Source organism: Solanum verrucosum, unplaced genomic scaffold (genome assembly GCF_900185275.1).
Source record: "Solanum verrucosum unplaced genomic scaffold, falcon-dt-bn FXZP01000199.1, whole genome shotgun sequence".
Taxonomy (NCBI): Eukaryota; Viridiplantae; Streptophyta; class Magnoliopsida; order Solanales; family Solanaceae; genus Solanum; species Solanum verrucosum.
Window position 1 is genome coordinate 2,310,746 of NW_026020049.1, and position 18,334 is coordinate 2,329,079.

Consider the following 18,334-nt stretch of genomic DNA (forward strand, 5'->3'; position numbering starts at 1 on the left):
AGGTAGATTGTAGATATACGGCCTGCAATTTGCCGCGTAGGACACGAAATCCGAAACTAAACCGTTTGTCTTGTGAACCGGATCCCAATTTTCGAACCGACCGGTTCCTTCAAAACACTACTGATAAAATCACCACACTTATCCTCTCTACCGTCTCTACTAAGAGCAGAGCAGTGAACTCCTCTCTCTTTCTCAGATGGCTGCTGCAACTTATCTTTGTTTTTCTCCACCAATTTCAGTTTCTTCTCTCCCTTCACGCAAACCTAACTTTGTTACTCCCAATCTCCAGACCAGTCAATCTCGAATTTGCACAAGAATACGTTGCAATATAGACTTATTGGGTGATTTTGGGGCGAGAGACCCATTTCCAGCTGAAGTAGAGAGTAAATTCGGTGATAAGGTTTTGGGTTTTTCTGATACGGAGCACAAAATTCTCATCCCAGCTGCCTATGCTCTGTCCCTTGCTAATCAGGAATGCACTGATATCTCTCCCAATCAGACTCCCTTGTCGGATTTTGAAGCTAAACAGCTTTTATTCAAGGTTAGATATACCAATTACTCATTCCACCCCGCTCCCCTCCTTGAAGCCTAATCGAACGCACCCTTTCGTTTCTGTCCTTGTACTTATGCCTGCTCTCAGTATATTCTTCATTTTTCTCTAGTTAATTTGTTGATTGGATGAAAATATGGGCCACTTAGAGTACATATTAATCTTTCTAGTTTGAAGAGGCACGAAGTTTAGTAAAACAAAAGAGACCTTTTAATCTTGTGGTATTCCCTTTCTCTGTGATCTAGGGGTGTATGGATAGGAACAAGTTATTTCGGGATAAGCTATCTCACCATTACGACAAAAATGATGAGATAAAAATCCAAGATACTTCCTACCATACGTGATCTGAGATTATTATACTTTATACCGATTCCTTAAGGAATTAACATAGAGAGTTAGTATCACAAACTAATGAAGGAAGTAAGACACTAAATAAATTGAAACAGGGAAGTATCACTTCACCCATTTTATTTTATATAATACTGTTTGATTAGGCACAATAATTATGTAGTAGTATTACATTAGTGATGGGAAAAAAGAAATTTTTCAATGTCTCTGGTTGGGAAGTTTATTTGACAGGAAAACGTCTTTCATATTTGAATGCTTAATCCACTTAAATTGTTGAAAGTTGTGAAGTTGTTTACTTTGTATAAAATAAAATTATTTGTGGTAGCATATTGAAAGCAAGAATAGAAAATGTCGTACAAGTTTAAGTGGGTGAAGTCTTTTAATTGAAGTTCTTCAGTTGAATATTTCGTGCTTACTCTTCGGATGATTTCACAAGGTTATACTCTCTTCAACAATCAGTGACTATCAATTGAGAGAAGAGAATGTAGCCTAGTATATCTCTTCCTGTTTCATAGCTAGGATTTTCGATGCGTGGCGATTTATAACTTTCACGAGAAGAATTTCAAATTTTCAAATCATTTAGTCAGGAGGCAGGACTTGAGGAGTATGGTTTCCCCTGGAAATTCTAGAAATTAGAAAAAAAATCATAACATGACAAGCTAGAGCCCAAGCTGCTATAATTTTTCTTCTAACAGAATACCCTTTGATGTAACTACATTGGGAAGGTGGAAATTCAGAAGGTAATAATAGATAAATGGCTGTCGGTGGTTTGACTGCGTGAATTACTGTAATGTTGGCTTCATGTAAACCTGGTTCTGTCAGCAAAGAACCAGGGGCAGAGCCAGGTAGTGCTGAACCCCCTTTGACGGAAAATTACACTATTTATATATGGTTGAAATTATTTTTTATGTATAAATAGGAGATGTTCAACCCCCTTTGACTTCTTCATGTGTTTACCTTTCATATTTCGAATCGTCTTAAAGAAAATCCTGACTCCACCACTGGTGAGAACTGTGGTTTAATTAAGTAAAACCTAAGATCTTTAATAGGTTGAATTGGATAACATAGCATACACTGTGTTTTGGATAAACGAAAAGCATGCAAGTTATAGCGCCAAATTCGTTCTTCAGTTTGTTCTCTGATCCATATGGCTGCAGGTTGTTGGCTGGAGATTAGCAAATGAAGATGGGGTGCTTAAACTACAATGCACATGGAAATTAAAAGACTTCGATTGTGGGGTTGAACTGATCAATAGAATAGGCAAGGTGGTGGAAGGCACAGGGCACCTCCCCTCTCTTCATCAATTAGAGCAGTCTAATCAAGTTCATGCTGAGCTGTGGACTCCTTCCATTGGTGAGTACAATTCCTCAGTCGCTCCTCTCCTCCCCCACCCTTCTTTAGTCGTTATCTCTAGCGTTGTTTGCAAATTCATCTGTAGCGTGTTCTAAGTGATAATCGTACTGACTTGCAGCAAAAATGGGTAAAACACTTGGCAAATTAAGTTTCTTACCAAACTTAACATCTTATTCCCCGTCTCTTTACTTGTGTTGGACTTCTTTAATGATCATAGTGGTACACTCTAATTGCAGGAGGTTTGAGCTTGAATGATTTCATTGTAGCTGCTAAAATAGATCAGGTAAAGACATCGGACCTCGTACCAAGAAAAAGAGTCTGGGCATGAACAGACAATAACTTTGCGAATCATACAAAATACAGTTTCCAGAATTGCAGTTGCTTAACCTTCAGTGATGGCAAGGGATTTTTTACTGCATTGATTCTGTATTAATTTTATTATTGATTCTAAACAAGGCCAATAGACAATGGTTCACCATTATCAAATTTTCTGAACCATGGGATCCATCATATGTTTAATTTTTGTTTGTTATTTAATGTAAAATGTAATTAATTTCTTCTAAAATAATGTTAACATTTTCCAATTAGACAACTTTATTTCCCCATCTGATTGCTTTCCCTCCGAATGGGGTCCTATGTGGCTAGAACTTGGATCAGTTTCAATGCGGCTACTGAATATAGATGGGAAACAAAAAAAAAAAGAAACTGATTCAATAAAAGATCTCCACCATAACTCTGAAACAAAACATATATTAATAGTCTTCAAACTCGGATACATAGTAGTAGCAAAATAAGTACACTATTATACATACACAAAAATTAATATAAATGTGAAAGAACAAAAAATAAGAATACTCTGTTTTTCTCTTTGTACTGATAATTTCTAGCCTACAGTATTCTTGGGAGTATTACAATCAGGGCAAGCACGGAGATGAAAAGCACATGATGAACAGACACGAAAATGGCCACAAGGCCAAATAATAGTAGCGGCATTTCCACGGCATACATAACAGGTTCCGCCCACACTTGGTGGTGGCTCCACCATACTTGGTGGTGGCAGCACCACCACATGAGGATCAACATGAGAGGACTCAACCGACTCCTGCTTCATTTGTGCCTCTAAGCGATGCACTGCATAAAGGCGAGAGTCCAGCACTGCACACCTCACATCAAGACTCGTAACTCTGTTTTGCAACTTTCGACTATGGTTAGTTAACAGGTTTACCTTCTTCTCCAATTCCATTATTCTCATCTTCGCCTGCCTTAATTCTTCCTCTTTCTCTACCAATTTTTTCCCTGCTTCCCTGTTTGCCGCGCTTGAAATACTATTGAAGTGTCTCATATAAACATCAACCAACATGTTTTTCACTTGACCACTCTGCATCACATCAAACAATGTTCACCAATAGCGCAAATGAGTACATAAAATTTTGTTCAAAATAATAGAAATAAATGAATAAGGGTGTAACATACGTGTGATTCGATAACTTGATCAACACAATCATACATGCGTCTGATAGAACCAGGGACGACACAATCATCATCTTCTTCAGTTAATAAGGCAGTGAAGGAAGTGAAGGGCCTCTTCAAAAGTACTTCCACATTATCAGGTTCGGTAGGGGGCTGCATCTGCTGCTGGCTGTTGAAGTTGAAGGAGGACGGGGTAGGACAAAATTTCTGGAGGGGCAATAGTTTCGCGGGCATCGTTCTTTTCTGCTGCGATACTGCTGCAGAAGAAGGTTCTTCTTTCATTTCTTCCATCTTCCTCTTGTTCTTTGCATCAATACGAACCGCTGCACCAAATTCAAAAACATGTTACCACCTATTCTATCTATATATGTTGAATTAATAAACAAAAAAAATGAATAAATTAAAACGAACATCGTTTGGGAGGCATTGTTGCAGATCAATTCTCTGGCAGAGGAGCCCTGATAATGTTAATTTTAAGCAAAATAAAGAAGAAACTATAATTGCAGTGAAACGGAGAAGAAGAATAATAGTGAGGAGAAAAAGCCATCGGAGTTGAGTTTTTTAAAGAGAAGAAACGGTGGCAAACTTTCGCCAACAGAGACGATGCTTCACAATTCAGACGGGAAAGACGTTAGTTAGGCGCCAAAAAAAATTTTAAAATTAATTAATTTTATGATTCTATTTGTATTTAAAATAATATGGAAAATTATAATTTAAAAAATTATAAAAATTTATATTATAAAAATCATCTATTTTTACTATAAATATTTTAGAACTTTGAGTTAAACCACTCAAATTTTCGTATTAATAAAGAATTTATTTTTACAATAACATCCAAGATAATGTATTACAACCAAATGACTAACATCTCATTAACTAGAATTAGTCTCTATTTTTATTAAATAATAATATTATTATTTATTAGCTGAAGTAAAACCAAAACAAGTAGTGGTTAAGAATTAAAGCCTATTTGGGTCTACTTATTTAAATGTTTTTAAGCTAAAATAATTTTAAAACACTTATATACTCTATTATTTAAATAAGAAAAAAGAAGTGTTTATAAGTTTTAAGTCAAAATAATAATAATTTTTTAAAAAAAAAAAAAGTTATAAATCAATCCAGATAATAATAAAAAGATTACTCTAAATTACTTATATTATTATTATTATGTATATATTTATGATGCTTTAATAAAACTTAATTTTAAATCATTAATTTTATTGAGACACACTTAATTTAAAATAACTAATAACAAAACATAAATTTAAAAAGTATTTTTTATAAGAGCTTAATTTTATGAAAAATCAAACACATTGTTCCAAGCACATGCAGCATAATTTTTAGTATATGGTTTATTGATTCATTCTTTTCGATTAAACTATTTTACGAATAATTATGAATAATTTGATATTTAATTAATTTCAATAATAATTCTTTACTAAATTGACGTGATATTTAATCTGCTTAGATGAGAAAATATTTTCAAGAATGTTGTTGTAAGCTCTAGGTAGAAAAAATGTTTTTGGTAACTCATCTAATTATATAATTGGTTTCTCTAATGAAAATAATTTTTACTATCTTTTTTTTAAAAGAGATTTATGAGAGATGGTATGATAGACGCATCTTGATCATTTTCTTTTTAGATATTTATTTGTATCTTTAAGAGAAAGATCACCGAATAATCCTTTCATGTTCGATAGGTGTAGTATCATGTTGGTCATGATGAAATTTGTATTCCGTCACTAATGGAGGTCGAATGATTTCGAAGGCCCACTTTCGTAGCAGCAGTTGTGGTGGCAGCTTCATCCATTATTATCTGATTTTTTCATAGCCATTTATGGATCAAGTAGAACCAAGGAAGATTCTTGACTCCTAGTATTGAACATACACATCAATGGATAAAAATAATAATCAATGTATTTTTCAAAATAACAGTTTATTAATAAATTTCTACAAATTATAATTTCTAAACATAACTTTTCAGCAACGATTTAAAAAAATTAATTTCACTCAAATTACAACCTAAAATGGCAACAACTTCAAAATTTTAATTTTGCAAATTACATCCTCAAATATGAATTAAACAATCGTTGTCAAAATATAGGAACCCAACAAGGTCAAATCCCACATAGAGTGAATTAAAGACAAACTGGAATTATGATTCTTAGATATCTAAATTCAAGTAGATAATTTATTATCAACTCATTCAAATGTGTTCATTGTGCAAAATTGACAAATTTGCTAGTCTTCTAAAGCCCCTCGGCTCAAGTAGAGAACTTTACCCTAAGTCTTTGCTAGCATTTGGGTGTCAGATTAATTTGTTCATCGTCATATGCCTCAAATTAGTTATCTTATCTCTAACTAAAGCAATAAGATGGGGTTGGTAGTCCCGAAATTCCCATCTTTTTTTTTCTTTCTATTTTTCGATTTCATAAGTGTGGTATCAGAACCATTCATTGATCTCAATAAATTTTTGAGAACATTAAGGAAGAACTTTCAATCACCTTTTTAATCTATTTTTATTTTTAATTCGTGCTTTTATTTTTAATGCAAGACTATTTTTAATTGATTTTTAGCACATATTATTTTTACCTTGTGTTTCAACCATGACAAGCAATATTCTCTCTTTCAGTGCCGCTCAAATCGTCATTAGAGAAAATGATTAAATTTGAAGAGTTAAGATGAAATCTTATTTTGAAACTTATAATTTGTGGAAAGTTATAATGAAAAATTAACCTCATACAATCACTCTCTAAAAATTCTACTGATATCAAATTAAACTTCATTCAAAAGAAAAAAATAAAATAATATAAAGTCAATATTATAATTCAATCTCCAGTTGTACATTTAATCTTCTCTGAAATCATTGCATGTGAGATAACTAGAGAAGCTTGAAAAGAATTCGAAAAGGAATACCAAGAAAGTGAACAAGGCACACAATCAAATTATGAATTTGGAAAGAGATTTTGAATCTCTTCAAATGCAAAAATGTGAGATCATCACTAAGTATTCAGACATAATGTCTTTTGATTGTCAATAAAATTAGGTTGCTTGACGAAGATTTTAAATATATAGAATAGTTGAAAAAATAATAATTTATGACTATTTTTTCGAGAGATTTGAGTCTAAAAGCTTCACTTTGAAAGAGTCTAAAAATCTTTCTACTATCTTTCTGACATAATTAATAAATGTTCTTCAAATACAAAAACAAAGAAAAACTCTAAAACAAGATAAAGTTATTGAAGATACCCTTTACGCAAATCACCAAAAAAAAAAGTTAATTATGTTTGTGGAGATTTGATGCATTATGTGAAAGTTGTCAACAAACAAGTCATGTTACAAAAGCGTGCAAGTTCAAAGACACTCAAGATATTTCATAAACACTAATTCCGCTTGGTAGAGTGTATTAGCAGAAATAATGCATGCATTAACTCTATGTATTAGTAATACCTTGTTTGGTCTACTTTTTCATGATATGGTTATTCACTCGGTGTATTAAGGTGTGTATAACTAACAACATAGATTTCTAGGTATTAGTAATGCAAGAAGTTTTAATACATGCATTAACATGGTTAAGGACCTCATTGCCCCTTAAAATCTTTTTTACATCTTTTTCATCATAGTTGTGAAGGATATATTTATAAATAAATATTTTTATACAATATATGTTATTTTTAATACATCAAATCAAACAATACATAAAAAATAATCTATATATATAATTAATGCAACATTACTAATATATTCTATTTAGTATTATTCTTATACATTTGAGTTTTGACCAAACAAGCCTAATGTTAGAAGAAAAATGTGGGGAGAACCAACTTTATTAGATTGTCACAACAGAATCCAGGAGAAGAGCATGTTTAAAAAATAATTAAGTAATTTAAGAAAAAATGTTAGAAATTTACTTTTCTTCTACTATATGATTAAACATTAATGACAGAATATTTTTATTTTTTATTTTAAGTTTAAAATATTTATAGTATTTATTTTCATTTCAAGTGCAGGATTTATATTAGTTATAAATTGTTATTTTTTAATTTAATATCTAAAAATATAACATATATTTTTTAATTACTTATAAATAATGAGATATACCCTTGTATTTAAATTAATGAAAGAATCATTACAAAATTATTATTCATTCTCTTTTTAATTTTCTTTTGTAATTTCTTCCATTCCATAACACAATTTAAAAATAAAAGTATTTTGTATACATTAGAATGTGAATTATGGGAGGGTTAATTATCCTCATACCTCCAACTTCACCTTTTTGAAATTTTGGCGACTACAGTTCACAGATAGCTTTTGCTGTTTTCCCCATAAGCAAAGCAGCCAAATTCAGCACACTCACAATTCAAGAATTAATGATGGCCGCCGCAATAGCTTCTGTTACTCTATTCTCTCCATTTCTTCCTTCCCCAGGTTCGGTTTTTTCTACCTTTCACTCCAAACTACTTTTTTCTGTATTTTTACGCTTAATTTGTATTGGTAATGTAGGATTTCATGAGTCATGTCTAAGCCTAAATTGGAGAACCCACAAGGTATTTCTGCTTTCTTGACGTTTTTTTCGGGTTAGATTTTGATAAGATAGACAAAAAGGAGCTGATTATCTACTTGAGTTCATGTAGTACACATGTGTTCGACGAAATGCTTCAGTGAGAACGAAGGCTCTGTCTTTATTTATTTTTTCTTATTGCTGAAGAGACTTTTTTGTTGCAGAAACAGTTAGCGAGGAAAGCTGGTCCTGTTAAAGTTACAGCTAAATTTGAGCTGAATCCTCCACCTTATCCTATGGTATTTATTGTTCCAACTTTCAAACAACATCGGAATTTCTTCTTTTTGTTAACTACATCCTGAATCTATCATCGTTGTTTGTTGTTTATTGTGTTTCAAGTATCGCAATATTTTGTGTTCTTGTTCCTTTCTTGTAGGATTTGTAGTGCTTCCCTTGTTAGTTGCTATGTTTTCTTATTCTTTGTACTTGAATTTACTACACTTGGACCGAGGGTCTTTTGAAAAGAGCCTCTTTATCTCTGTGAGGTAGTGGTAAGGTCTACGTACACTCTACCCTTCCCAGACCTTACTTGTGGGATTCCACCGGGTATGATGTTGTTGTTGTTGTTAACTACATCCTGAAAGTGTTTTTGTTATAGAAGTGTATTGACTGTGAGCGTTAGTGAGTACTATGATTCAGTTCCAAAATTGCTTAAGTTTATGGATTGGGAAAATCAAGTCTTGGAATGATGGGCTCCAATCGTAAAACCACAAAATGGTGCCCCTAACACTCCTGCTCTTCTCACCCTTCCTATTTCCCTATCTGAAGAATGATAATGCTTCAGCTTGAGTTTTTCAAATGAATGATAGACCTCTGTTCGAAGAAGAAGAAAACATGACCTCTTGCCTGTAACTTAGTTTCTCTCCTTCAATATGCTTTAGACATTTCACATGTGGATATCATGATGTAGAATGCTCTGGAGCCTCATATGAGCCGGACTACATTTGAATATCACTGGGGGAAGCATCACAGGGCCTATGTCGACAACTTAAACAAGCAAATAGTCGGAACAGAACTGGATGAACTGACGCTAGAGGACATAATACTTATTACATATAACCAAGGCAATCTCCTTCCACCATTCAACAATGCTGCACAGGTGAGAAACAGACAAGTAGATCCCTCACCCCCACCCCCATCCCCACCCTTTGTTACCTTCTTGGGGGGATCTCCAAGTGCAATGTCTATTTTGGAGAACAGAACTGGGTACCCCTAGTCTTTTATCATTCAGCTTCTCAATTTATTCTTCATCAAGGCTACACATTTTTTGTTTTACAATAGACAAGTGTATTCCAATTAAACCTTATGGTTGTATGGTTGTAATGTTTATTTGTAATACATATTTGATTAAGATCACAGTTAGGTGTTGAGAATTACATAGAAGTTCTACCAATAAGTGAAGAAATATCATAGAGAAGTCCAATGGCTCGATAGTTTCATGTGTTTTGGTTGATATTCTCCATCTAATTCAACGTCTTTTATATCCCCCTGGCCCTCTCTCTATACAGGCTTGGAACCATCAATTCTTCTGGGAGTCTATGAAACCTGGTGGAGGAGGAGAGCCATCTGGTGAACTATTAAAATTAATCAACAGAGACTTCGGCTCCTTTGAAGCATTTGTTAAAAAATTTAAGGCAGCTGCTGCAACACAATTTGGTTCTGGGTGGGCTTGGCTTGCATGTGAGAAATTCTTTACCTTTTATCTGCGTACTTACTTGTTCCTGTAACCCTGACTGTAATCTTAATGCTTCTTCTACTCACTTTGCAGACAAAGCAAATAGACTTGATGTAGGAAACGCGTCAAATCCCCATCCTTCCGATGAGGACAAAAAGCTTGTAATTGTGAAAACACCTAATGCTGTAAACCCCCTCGTTTGGGATTACTCGGTGAGTAGAACTGCATTCTTCTCTGTTGCTTTGGTGGAGGTTTCAAATTCTAGCATGGTAGTTATAATCATTAGGTGAATCTCACAACTGTCTTATTGGATGCAGCCACTCCTCACTATAGATGTTTGGGAGGTACGCAGAACGTGCTCTTTTGCCCATATATTTGATTCATTTTGGTCCATATCTTTTGCTATTTGGTGATAGTAATGGTTATTGATACCAAATCTAATTTTCTAAATCTTTTATTTGAAACTGCAGCATGCTTACTATCTGGACTTCCGGGTAAGCCTAGCTGATAAAATTGCTTAAATATGTCCTGGGTTTTCCTATAAAATTCCTATAGAAAAAATTGTGCTGGTCTAATGGTTGCACCGTCATCTCTTTTCCTCTAGAACCGGCGCCCTGACTACATATCAATCTTTATGGAGAAGCTTGTATCATGGGAGGCAGTGAGTTCTAGGCTTGAAGCAGCTCAAGCTCAAGCTGCTGAGCGGGAAAAAGAAGAAGAGAGGAAGAAGAGAGAGGAGGAAGAGGAGTATCAAGCCGGTAATGAAATTAGAGAGATGTATGTGGAAACTACAGATTCTGAGGGGGACTAATTTGCGTCATTCCTCTCAAGTTCAGTTTTGGAAATGGTATCAGGTCAATTTTGCGAAAGCAGAATAAAACGGCTTAGCAAGATAAAACTGGAGTTAGGATGTTAGAAGTGTAACGAATGTAATAGCAAGATAAAGCTGGGTTTTGATGTTAGAAGTAGAATTACACATGTATAGTGAAATTCATCTGATTTTGAGTCCTTATAATTGCCTAGTGCATCATACTAATTTCGAATGATACAGAAAGCTTTCGATATTGCAGGTGCTAGAAAGAGGGTTTTTTTATTAGATAGCATGAATTCAGCTACTACTGAAAAAAAATAATCTTTGAAACAGTATAATTCTCATTACTGAAGTTTGAAGGTACAGATGATATGGCATCTAACCATGTATACATTAGGAGAGTTTGTCCCCTGCATTTATTCATGTGATGCAGGACTAAAAACAGGTAACACCATGCATGCACAAGGATAAATCTGTTGAAAATCAGGAAGAATTTGCGGTTTCCAACAGATACAGAAGGAAAAGATAAGTGAACAGGTACAAAGACTCTATTTAACCGGTCAGAGCAGCATTAAAGGCGCTGTGTACATCAACTCCAATCTGGGCCTCGGCTTTCTCTTCGTCAGTCGATGCAGTGCTTAGCTTCTGTGCGAACTCCATGAGTCCCTTTTGAACCAAATTGGGATCGATTTGGTCAAGTGGCACAGCTTCAACAGCAACTATATCTGCGAAAGAATTTGCATGAACAAATGCAAACCCACCGCTCACAAAGTACTTGGTCACATCATTGCCTTCGTGAACTGATAAGATGCCGGGTTTTAGCTCTGCAATTGTCGCAACATGCCCAGGCAAAACACCCATTTGTCCAGTAGTAGCAGGGATGATAACCATATCAACCTGCAATATGATTGAAAAAAGGGAATAAACATCTTGGAATTCGAATTTTCAAATGGATGTAATCCATGCACATTCTTCATATCGACAAGTTCTCTTGAATCACATGACACCAAATATGACATCCAGCCACAGCATTGAAATTGAATAACAAAATTTTAGAGATTCAGGCAACAGTTCTAGTTGCTAATCAAAAACATAATACGTGCAACAGTCAGATACTGGAATGTGCATTTATGATTTCTGAAAATAACTGACCATTCCCAATTAAAAGTAAACTTACAAACTACCGGACAGCGGTTAACACCCAAGCTGATAAACTGTTGAGAAGTCTTATACAGCTCAGAAAAGCAGTGAGAACAGCTACTGTCTAAAATCTTCTTATTTATCTTTTCCCTTCACCTTAAGCAGCTGGAAGTGTTATTATTTCGTGTGTGTGGGGAGGTGGGGGCAATAGACGCTACAGTTTTGACCACACCCAGTAGCTTTGGCGCAGCCTAGTATATGAGTTAAGAAGTGTATGTTCAAAGGAGATCTACTAAATTTCGAACCCAGTAACTCAAATGATCGTTCAGTTCAGCTGCATCCGGAATTCATAAGTTCAAATCCTGAATCCATTGTTGCAAGTACAACTTCTTGACTAGAATGCCAATGACTTTTCTTTAATAAGGTACCTAAGCCAGATGCCCATGGAAACTACGGACTACCAAATTGAATTAAAATGAAAGCGCAAATCATCAGTCATTTTTCCTTGTCAACACACAACCACAAAATCTATTCATCCCTAGAAAGTGACAGAGGCACAGAGCTGCTATTTTGAAAATTTAAGACATTAGAAAGCTATTATTTATCAGTATCATAAGAAATTTCCTTGATCCAATCGATCTCTCAAATATCAATTTATCTGACAGCTGCTACCTCTTTGGTCACGACTCATGATTTACTTTACCCCTTTTTCCATTTTAGGATGTCCAACTCACTTTAGCCATCTACCAGAAAAACAAAAATTCTATCTTTCCAAAAACAAAATAAAAAATTGACTTATGCTACTTTTAGATTAGATATAGTGTTCACTCTGTACTACCATACTTTCACATATTTCAACTGCTATTATCTTAAACATGTATCAAGAGAATCCTTAGATATTCATTCAAAATACTTAAACTCCATATGCTCAAAATATGGATCAAATGGAAAGGACATATACTAAGATAGAAAAATGAAGGGTAGCTTGCCTAGCAGAAGCAAATATATTACTCTAGGCTCATGATTCCATTTGATTGTTGAGGTAATGCCTTTTTTTAAAATTAATACACATAACCTGTACTTGACAAGTTGAACGCACATAATATTGATGGTAGAGGACAAGCATCACTAGACATTTAAAGAAGCAGCAAACGAAAAGATCAGAGCAGAAACCAAATTTTGTGCACTATCTAATTCTGTAGTCAATGCCCACGGAAAGTTATTGTTGAACAATGTATGGTTAAAGCAACAGGGGAGAGGGCATATTGCTTACAAATAAGTCATTTAGCAAGGACAGGAAAAAAGCAAGACATAGTCTCTGCATCAAGCACTTGACTACCTGGTCTTAATATATTTCCCTTCAATTAACAAGTCTTAACACCAAAACATTTGTAATCTACTCGACTGATACAATTCTCCAATGTAGAAATTTTCCAGCTTTTATTTTCATGTCATTATCAGTTAACAAATGTGAACTTGGTATCGTCCAAGTTCGTACAGCAGAACTAGAGCTTATCTGGAACAAGATTTCTTGAAAATACTCAAGGATTTATTGCAACCCAGCCATTTCAAGCTTTAACATGAGAAATTGACTAGCATGACTGATGACATCTGCATATCATGAGCTGGTTGATCTTCAACGCATTTCATGCGTTTTAAAAACTAAGCCACAACATCAGCAAAAGTAACGACTGTTTAAAGTTGGTTGTGAACTTGAAACTAAGCAACCACCAAACTAGAATAGGAAAAGCAACAGTAGTTTACAGTTGGTTCTGATACTTGAAACTAGCATCCACCATCAATTCATCTCAGTCATTAGCATGGGAGAAGTTGGAATTATATAAAATCATCTATAACACACTCGAAGATCATTAATAAATCAAAGGCAGTACGTATTTGTAATCCAACAAACTCTCATTTTTCTCTGCCTCACTCAGCTTGTTAATTATCAACAACCAGTTTGAAAGAAACAAATCTAAAAAAAAAGTCAAAATAGAGAAAGCAATCAGAGGAAAGATAGAGATAGCTTAAGGGAAAAGCGAAAAAATTCTCCCGATTTCACCAAAACATTTCCAGAATTCCATTTTACTAACCACAAATTAGAATAAGTAGTAAAATTAATAAATGCTAATAGAAAGAAAAGAATTTCGTTTGTACATTACCTCTTTACCGGAGAGTTCAGATGAATAAGGAAGGACAAAGTTGACACTGAGTTTGGAAGGGATAGATGATGGAGTTACGGGCCTAGGTTTTATGAAGGCAGAGGGAGTCATAGGAGGTTCCGTGGTTGGTATTACTTTCTTCCATGCCTCCGGAAAAGTGGAATCAACGCGATTCGCCGCTGGCAGGTCAGTTGAAAAAGGGCGGCGCCACGCCATCGTGGTGGCTCTAGTTAGGAGTCTAGAACTTTGTCGGAGCATGATTGTGGATGGTTCAGGAGGCGGAGATCGGCGGCGATTGATCGGAAATGGCAGGGCAGGTCGCTGTTGTTCAGGGGGCTGTGCAAAGAGGTTCAGGTTATTTCGGATCAAATTACAGGCCCAAAGAAGGACCGCTAAAGTTCAGGAATATGGGGAGAAAAGAGGGAAATAGTCACTATTTAAATTGATATAATTAAATTTGAATTTGAATAGTTTCATAAAAGGCTATAGTATAGATATACTAGATATGAGGCCCCGTGCTGGTATATGTTACTGTTTCTGTTTTAATTTATGCGGTACATATGAAATTTGAAATTAATCAATTTTTTAGTATGTTTTTATATATTTTAAGTTGCTAATTATTTGTATTTAGAGTATGTTTTACGTAAATATATTAGAAATCACAATAATTAACAAGTTAATATAAAAAAAACTTATAAAAAATTCATTGACTTTTGAAATTTCATTTGTATCACATAAATCAGGACCGAGTAATATATATGAAAATTACATAAAACGTACTATAACTCACAATAATTAGCAACTTAAAATATCTATATATCTATATTTCTCCCAATTTATGCGGTATAGATGAAATTTTGAAAGTTAACAAAAACTTTTTATATGTTTTGAAATATTTTAAGCTATTAATTATTATTGATTTATAATACTTTTTACATAAAAAAATTATTTATATAAAGTATAAAAGAAAAAATTTAGAAAAAGGAAACATAAATGTCAGCAGGAGTCCAATCTATGTTAATTTCTATGTTTTAATTATTGTAATACCGATTGAATTTGGAGAGCCAACTAAAAATTTTGAAAGGATTTTTTTTATAAATTTTAAGTTGTTAATTATTATAATTTATAATATTTTTATTAATTTTAAACCAATATATGTTTTTCTCTGTCTCAATTACATGAGACATATGGAATTTGGAGAGTCAACTAAAAATTTTAAATATGCTAAGTTGTTAATTATTATATCTTATAGTATTATTACGTGATTTTCAAATAAAATATGTATTTTTTAATTTCAATTTATATGTCATTGATATAATTACATATATTAAGTAATGAAGAATTAATGTGTAAATTATGTGACACCTATGAATTTTGGAGTGTAAATCAAATTAGCTATATGATTTACAAAAAAAAAAAGGTTAATTATTACAATTCATAATACTTTTTATATATTTTTTAAATGATATTGATATTAGTATTATAATAAATTAAATTTTATTATTTTAAATTTATGATCTGAATTGTCAGCCTATGCCACATTATAAAATGTTCCAAAGTAGATATCAGATTTACAAAAATGTCGATATCAGCTAAAGTAATAAAATAACATCTAAGGGCATGAACCTATATATGTATATATAAAGTTGAATATTGACAATTTGATGTGGCATCTCTCTATGACCAGTATTTGTATTCATATTTTTTTCCTTTTTTTGACATTTTATCTTTGTTTTGTATTTTTTATTTGTACTTAAAAAAAATGTATTTATGTCATACCCGATTAATTATGCCCTTTATAACATCCATTACACTAATATAAATTTAAGTAAATGAAAATGGAAGATGAAAAGATAAAAACTATTCATTTTTTATAACTGTTTATAATTATTTAGCCTATAAAATAAAAATAAAATAGTTGAGCATTTGTAACAAATAAGAACAAATTTCTTCACTTTGGTTCTTCTTCTTCTGACGATAATGATCAATATATGGTATCAACTTTTGTCGCTAAGATGTCCATCAAATTTCTAGGTCATGTGACTTTTTTAACAAAAGAGAAAGGGAGAATATCTCATTATTCTTGTGAAGACATTGATGTAAAGAAAGAGATTATGTAACAAAAAATTCTTTTCAAAATAAAAAACATTTTGAAAAAATGTTTATTCCTCCTACAAGGACAGAAAATTCATTGTGATTGAGAAATTTATAAGAAGCCTGATTAGTATTTTAAAGGGTAAGAAAAATTATTTGGAGAAAAAATCATTCTATTTATGGAATTCGTATCAAATTAGGAGGAGAACAAGCAAAAATTTATTTTGTGACTTGAAAAGAGAGAAAATTAGATATTATTTCTTTCAACCTCATTATTCTTCTAATTTCTTTCTTCTTTTATTTTGTCTTGATTTTTTGTATCTTTAATTAAAGTTTTTTTTTCTTATTTATCTTTAATTAAAGTTTATATATATTTTCTTAAAAAAGAATTTAAAAAGATGATCATATTTAGTTTCTTTCCTCATCAATGCTATTAATCTCATAATTAGTCACTACAAAAAAACCCCAAATTGCCAACAGATTTTACTAACAACTTAAGTTGGTTAGTATTCTACTAACGAATTACCAACATATTTCTAACTGAATTATATTTTAAAACCTAACAACCAAATTCTAACAGATTACCAACCAAAATCTTACTAACTAAGTATTTTAGTTGGTAAATACGGCGGGAAAAAATGGCGCCAAATTTAGCAACATTCTATCAACGGATTACCAACTGAAATATTACTAACGCACACTTTTTGTTGGTAATATTACCAACGAAGTATATATCGGTTGGAAAATATGACAAAAAATTGTTTATATAATTTATTAACATATTACCAATGAATTACTAACCAAACATTTACCAACGGCAAGATTGTGTTGCTAAATTTACCAACCAAATATAAATGTGTTGGTAAATTAGTAACGAAATGTAATTCGTTGGTAAACTTGCCAACCAATATCCAATTAGTTGAAAATTTTGCCGACGAATAAAGATTGTAGTTAGTAAATTACTAACATCATTAAAATAGTTGGTAATATACCAACCGATCATTAATCCATTGGTAAAATTTACCAACATATTAATTATTAGTTGGTAATATTAGATATGAATGTTTAGTTGAATAGTAACTATTACCTACAGTGATACAATTTATTGGTAAATTATTAATCATAACTTATATTTGAATAGTTGATAAATTTATCAATTGAAGTTAAACTTTTTGGTAAATTAGCGTCTAGTGTTGAGGCTTTCATATTCAGTTTGTGTCGTTAGGCGTTTTAACTTTTAAATTTTAGCCAAAACTTGACTTTGGTCAATATTTTTGGTAAACGTGCTCAGATTAGAACTCTGTCAGTGTCATTAGCTTCGAAAGGTCATTTTTGATCTAACAGGAAGGTTGGTTCAAGTTTTGAGGCTTCCGTTTTTTGTTTGTTCCGTTAGGTGTTTTATATCTAATGTTTTGGCCAAAATTTGACTTTGGTCAATAGTTTTATGAACGTGCTCAGGTGAGAATTCTGTCAGCGTAATTAACTCCAAAGGTAATTTTTTTATCTAATAGGATGGTTGGTTCGGGTTTTGAGGCTTTCATTTTTAGTGTGTGTCGTTAGTTGTTTTAACTTATAAATTTTGGCCAAAATTTAACTTCGATCAATATATTTGATAAACATGCCCAGATGAGAATTTCGTCAGTGCAGTTAGATGCGAAAGGTCATTTTTGATGTAATAAGATAGAGGGTTCAGGTTTTGAGGCTTCCATTTTTAGTTTGTGTCGTTAGGCATTTTAACTTTTAAGTTTTGGCCAAAATTTCACTTTAGTCAATATTTTTGGTAATCATGCTCCAAATGAAATTTTGTCACCGCGGTTAGCCATATAAGTTCAGTTTTGGTCTCATAGGATGGTTGGTTCAGGTTTTGAGACTTTTGTTTTCAGTTTGTGTCGTTAAGCGTTTTAACTTTTAACTTTTGGCTAAAATTTGAATTAGGTCAATTTTTTTGGGAATCATGCTCAAATTTGAATTTCGTCAGCGTGGTTAGCTTTGAAAGGTCATTTTTCTCTTATAGGATGGTTGGTTTGGATTTTGAGGTTTTCATATTCAGTTTGTACCGTTAGGCGTTTTAACTTTTAACTTTTGGCCAAAATTTGACTTTGCTTAACATTTTTAGTAAACGTGCTCTGATGAGAATTTTGTCAGCGCGATTAGCTTTGGAGGTCATTTT

General features: G+C 32.9%; 5 protein-coding genes across 6 annotated transcripts in view; 2 read left to right on the forward strand and 3 right to left on the reverse strand.

Annotated features, from left to right (window-relative positions):
* LOC125823080 (polyadenylate-binding protein 1) overlaps window positions 1-6,021 on the reverse strand; it is a 239,916-nt gene extending 233,895 nt beyond the window's left edge. For both annotated transcript variants that reach the window (XM_049502500.1, XM_049502499.1), the window contains exon 1: window positions 6,017-6,021. The gene's annotated coding sequence lies outside the window, so the exon portion shown is untranslated. The remainder of the gene's footprint in view (window positions 1-6,016) is intronic.
* LOC125823083 (probable pterin-4-alpha-carbinolamine dehydratase, chloroplastic) lies at window positions 125-2,843 on the forward strand. Its single transcript, XM_049502501.1, has 3 exons — window positions 125-541; window positions 2,056-2,251; window positions 2,488-2,843. Exons 1-3 carry the CDS (start codon window positions 197-199, stop codon window positions 2,577-2,579), a joined length of 633 nt encoding a protein of 210 aa, XP_049358458.1. The 5' UTR covers window positions 125-196; the 3' UTR covers window positions 2,580-2,843.
* Window positions 3,135-4,148, reverse strand: LOC125823079 (uncharacterized). Its single transcript, XM_049502494.1, has 3 exons — window positions 4,133-4,148; window positions 3,725-4,044; window positions 3,135-3,629 (listed from the first exon to the last, which is right to left on the reverse strand). Exons 1-3 carry the CDS (start codon window positions 4,146-4,148, stop codon window positions 3,135-3,137), a joined length of 831 nt encoding a protein of 276 aa, XP_049358451.1.
* Window positions 6,022-7,943: 1,922 nt separating the features above from the next.
* LOC125823077 (superoxide dismutase [Fe], chloroplastic-like) lies at window positions 7,944-11,033 on the forward strand. Its single transcript, XM_049502492.1, has 9 exons — window positions 7,944-8,149; window positions 8,225-8,268; window positions 8,447-8,521; window positions 9,193-9,381; window positions 9,791-9,962; window positions 10,051-10,169; window positions 10,275-10,301; window positions 10,428-10,451; window positions 10,562-11,033. Exons 1-9 carry the CDS (start codon window positions 8,092-8,094, stop codon window positions 10,766-10,768), a joined length of 915 nt encoding a protein of 304 aa, XP_049358449.1. The 5' UTR covers window positions 7,944-8,091; the 3' UTR covers window positions 10,769-11,033.
* Window positions 11,034-11,130: 97 nt separating this feature from the next.
* LOC125823085 (ATP synthase subunit delta', mitochondrial-like) lies at window positions 11,131-14,444 on the reverse strand. The gene is made up of 2 exons (XM_049502505.1): window positions 14,071-14,444; window positions 11,131-11,665 (listed from the first exon to the last, which is right to left on the reverse strand). Exons 1-2 carry the CDS (start codon window positions 14,326-14,328, stop codon window positions 11,321-11,323), a joined length of 603 nt encoding a protein of 200 aa, XP_049358462.1. The 5' UTR covers window positions 14,329-14,444; the 3' UTR covers window positions 11,131-11,320.
* Between the last annotated feature and the right edge of the window lie 3,890 nt (window positions 14,445-18,334).

Excerpts from the sequence above, each read along its gene's own strand:
- LOC125823083 (XM_049502501.1), top strand. The coding sequence starts at position 197 with ATGGCTGCTGCAACTTATCTTTGTTTTTCTCCACCAATTTCAGTTTCT. Across the intron at positions 542-2,055 it reads CTAAACAGCTTTTATTCAAG|GTTGTTGGCTGGAGATTAGC; the intron begins GTTAGATATACC and ends ATATGGCTGCAG. Across the intron at positions 2,252-2,487 it reads GCTGTGGACTCCTTCCATTG|GAGGTTTGAGCTTGAATGAT; the intron begins GTGAGTACAATT and ends CTCTAATTGCAG.
- LOC125823079 (XM_049502494.1), bottom strand. Across the intron at positions 3,630-3,724 it reads ATCAAGTTATCGAATCACAC|AGTGGTCAAGTGAAAAACAT; the intron begins GTATGTTACACC and ends GATGTGATGCAG.
- LOC125823077 (XM_049502492.1), top strand. The coding sequence starts at position 8,092 with ATGATGGCCGCCGCAATAGCTTCTGTTACTCTATTCTCTCCATTTCTT. Across the intron at positions 9,963-10,050 it reads TGGGTGGGCTTGGCTTGCAT|ACAAAGCAAATAGACTTGAT; the intron begins GTGAGAAATTCT and ends CTCACTTTGCAG. Across the intron at positions 10,452-10,561 it reads CTTACTATCTGGACTTCCGG|AACCGGCGCCCTGACTACAT; the intron begins GTAAGCCTAGCT and ends CTTTTCCTCTAG.
- LOC125823085 (XM_049502505.1), bottom strand. The coding sequence starts at position 14,328 with ATGCTCCGACAAAGTTCTAGACTCCTAACTAGAGCCACCACGATGGCG. Across the intron at positions 11,666-14,070 it reads CTGAACTCTCCGGTAAAGAG|GTTGATATGGTTATCATCCC; the intron begins GTAATGTACAAA and ends ATCATATTGCAG.